Source organism: Hordeum vulgare, chromosome 2H (assembly GCF_904849725.1).
Source record: "Hordeum vulgare subsp. vulgare chromosome 2H, MorexV3_pseudomolecules_assembly, whole genome shotgun sequence".
In the NCBI taxonomy this organism is placed as follows: Eukaryota; Viridiplantae; Streptophyta; class Magnoliopsida; order Poales; family Poaceae; genus Hordeum; species Hordeum vulgare.
Genome location: NC_058519.1, coordinates 474381472 through 474384315, shown reverse-complemented (window position 1 = coordinate 474384315; position 2844 = coordinate 474381472). Strand labels below are relative to the sequence as shown.

The 2844-nt window shown below is 42.4% G+C and overlaps 1 protein-coding gene across 1 annotated transcript; it reads right to left on the bottom strand.

Moving 5' to 3' along the window:
- Positions 1-652: 652 nt before the first annotated feature.
- On the bottom strand, positions 653-1631 carry LOC123426720 (probable ATP-dependent RNA helicase ddx17). The gene has a single exon (XM_045110591.1). It carries the CDS (start codon positions 1532-1534, stop codon positions 803-805), a length of 732 nt encoding a protein of 243 aa, XP_044966526.1. The 5' UTR covers positions 1535-1631; the 3' UTR covers positions 653-802.
- Positions 1632-2844: the final 1213 nt, after the last annotated feature.

The window sequence follows — 2844 nt, the reverse complement described above, 5'->3', positions numbered from 1 at the left end:
TAGTTATATGGTCCACATGTCATACACTCAATTTTTTGCCAAATCTTGCCACACTTGTGGGGTTGTTTGGTTCCCAGCCTAAGGTTGCCACGCCTAACCTTAGTCATGCCACAATACCTTAGGCATGTGTTTGGTTCATTGCCACACTTGTACGGTTGCCATACTTTTTTAGTTATATGGTCCACATGTCATACACTCAATTTTTTGTCAAATCTTGCCACACTTGTGGTGTTCATTTTGTTAGCCACACTTTTTATTGCAGCCACACTTTGTCTAAGGTTAGTTGTGGCAAAGTTAGTCATGAACCAAACAGGCCCTTACTCTCTCCGTTCGTAGCCGCATTCATGGCACTAAATTACTGTCGGTAGATTCGTTTTGAAATGTAGTTTCATAATGTATCAATTTAATGTCATATATGATACTATTCTTTTCTATAAAGTTGGTTAAAAATTTAAAACTCTAACTTAAGACAAAAGATGGATGTACACATATTCGCGGAAGGGGAGTAGGTCTGCCTTGTCCTATACGTGAGCGCTACACTCTCGCGCTTCGCGTCTGCAAGCCCCACAATGCACAACGATTCAAAAAATGCAGCCAGCCAGTCGTAACATACAGCTGCTAGAATAACGTAGCTGGTAGAATGGGACCAACAGGACAAAGTATAACATTCAATTATAAACATGACGCATAAACATTTACTCCAGATTACATAAACATGATCATTTAGCAAGGACCAGTAGCAGTAGCAACCACACGTACATATTTAGCACCGCAAACACACTCGCTTTCGCGACGATTTTGTCTAGTAATCATCAGAGCCGGTCTTGCCTGCTCCAGTGGCATACCCGTCGGCGCCGGACTCGTTGTAGCCACCACTGCGGTCATTGTCGTCACCAGTGCTGGGCTTGTTGTAGCCACTGCTGTCAAAGTCATCAGTGTTGGAGGTATTCTTACCACTGCTGTAGTCCTCGGTGCTTGATTTGTTGTAGGCCTGGGAGTCCTCAGTGCTTGATTTCATGTAGGCTTGGGAGTCCTCGGTGCTTGATTTGTTGTAACCACCTTCCCCATAGCCGGCATCGGCGATGGAGTTCTTGTAGCCACCATCATAGTCGTCGGAGCTCGACTTGTGGTCGTCGGTACTGGAGTCCTTGTATCCACTGCCGTAGCCATCGGTGCTAGTCTTGTTGTGGCCGCCACTGAAATCGTCAGTGCTGGACTTGTAGTCGCCACTGGCACTGTAGTCTTCGGCACCAGTTTTGTTGTAACTGCCACTGCCATTGTAGTCATCGGTGCTAGATTTGGTCAAGCCGCCAGCGAAACTGTCTGTGCTGGACTTGTCGTAGCCGCCACTGCTACTGTAGTCATCCGTGTTGGTGTTCTTATACCCACCATCATTGTTGTCGTTGCTGGATTTGTTGAAGCCGCCGGTATCATCGCTGCTGCGGCCATAGTCTTCCTTGCTGGTCTTGTTGTACCCGCCTTCGTCACTGTTTGTGACTGACCTTCCGTAGCTGCGATCATACTCATCTGCCATCTCAAAATAAAGAGAAATATACAACTTGGTTGCACTGTGGTACTAAGAAGCAATACGGTAGGAGGTATTTATAGCGGTAACTAACTATACCAAAGCAGTTCGAAAAATAAATTATTGCAGCAGAACAAGGCTCTACCAATGGAAAATATGTGGCTAATATCATGCACACTTATGACTGAAAGCACTTCTTATGTACTCTGGTGGAGATCTTTTTGCAGTTTTTGTAACCAATGGGCAAGTGGAACCGCAGCGACACGTGCCCACAAAAAATAAAAAATAATCCACGAATATATCCTTCAATCATTCAAAATTTCCAATGCACACCATATTATTTCAGTTAATGTAAACATACATGGAAAATATCAGTTCCCTTATTGTAAGGATGGGTCGTAGATCAAGTTCATTTATTCATTTATGTATATAGTTTTTCAGCAAAACTAAAGCAGGTTTATGCACTACAACTGTTAACTGTGGAAGTTTAACTGTTCTAAAGGGGAAAACAAACCATACATAGCACACCCATATTTTGAGAAGAGAACGCCGTGAAAATAGAAGCTCACTCCCAACACATGGTTTGCAGCATCAGCACTACCTACATCTATAGAAAAACTTGTATAGAATTAAGATGCGGGTATAGACCATTACTTGGCATCAAATAAGTGCCTACAGATCAATCATGAATTCAGTATACAGGCAGCACATAGTGAACACCATGCAAGGTAGAATATTCTTCAGCTAGAAAGCTACTCCCTCCGTTTCAAAATATAAGACCTTTTGAGATTACACTAGGAGACTACATACGGAGCAAAATGAGTGAATCTACATTCTAAAATATGTCTATGTACATCCGTATGTAGTTCATAATGAAATATCTAAAAGGTCTTATATTTAGGAACGGAGGGAGTAGAAAACTGTTGACACATAAGATCTTTCTTTGGGAGAGAGGGATACGATAGAGAAGAGAAATTCCTGAGTTATCAGCAACACCCGCTTTAAGCAGAATGGTGACTGATAGGAATCGACAAACCGGCTCATTAATGGAGGACAGTTTAACTTCCCACTGGTTAGATCAGTGGAAGCAATTCTGCAAGCAACGGAAGATGCCAAAGCATATTCCGGCAATTATTCTGATGGGCATCCATTGAACCTGCTACAGCAGAGCCATCTGTTTCTCAGTAACCAAATTTGCTGTGTTTGTGGTTGCGGTCAAATCCAAATTTCTGATCATTTATGCCGTTCAATTTATCATTAAAACATACGTCTAAATTAAAACTGTTACTTGAAACAACGAAGCTACCTTATTGGTACTG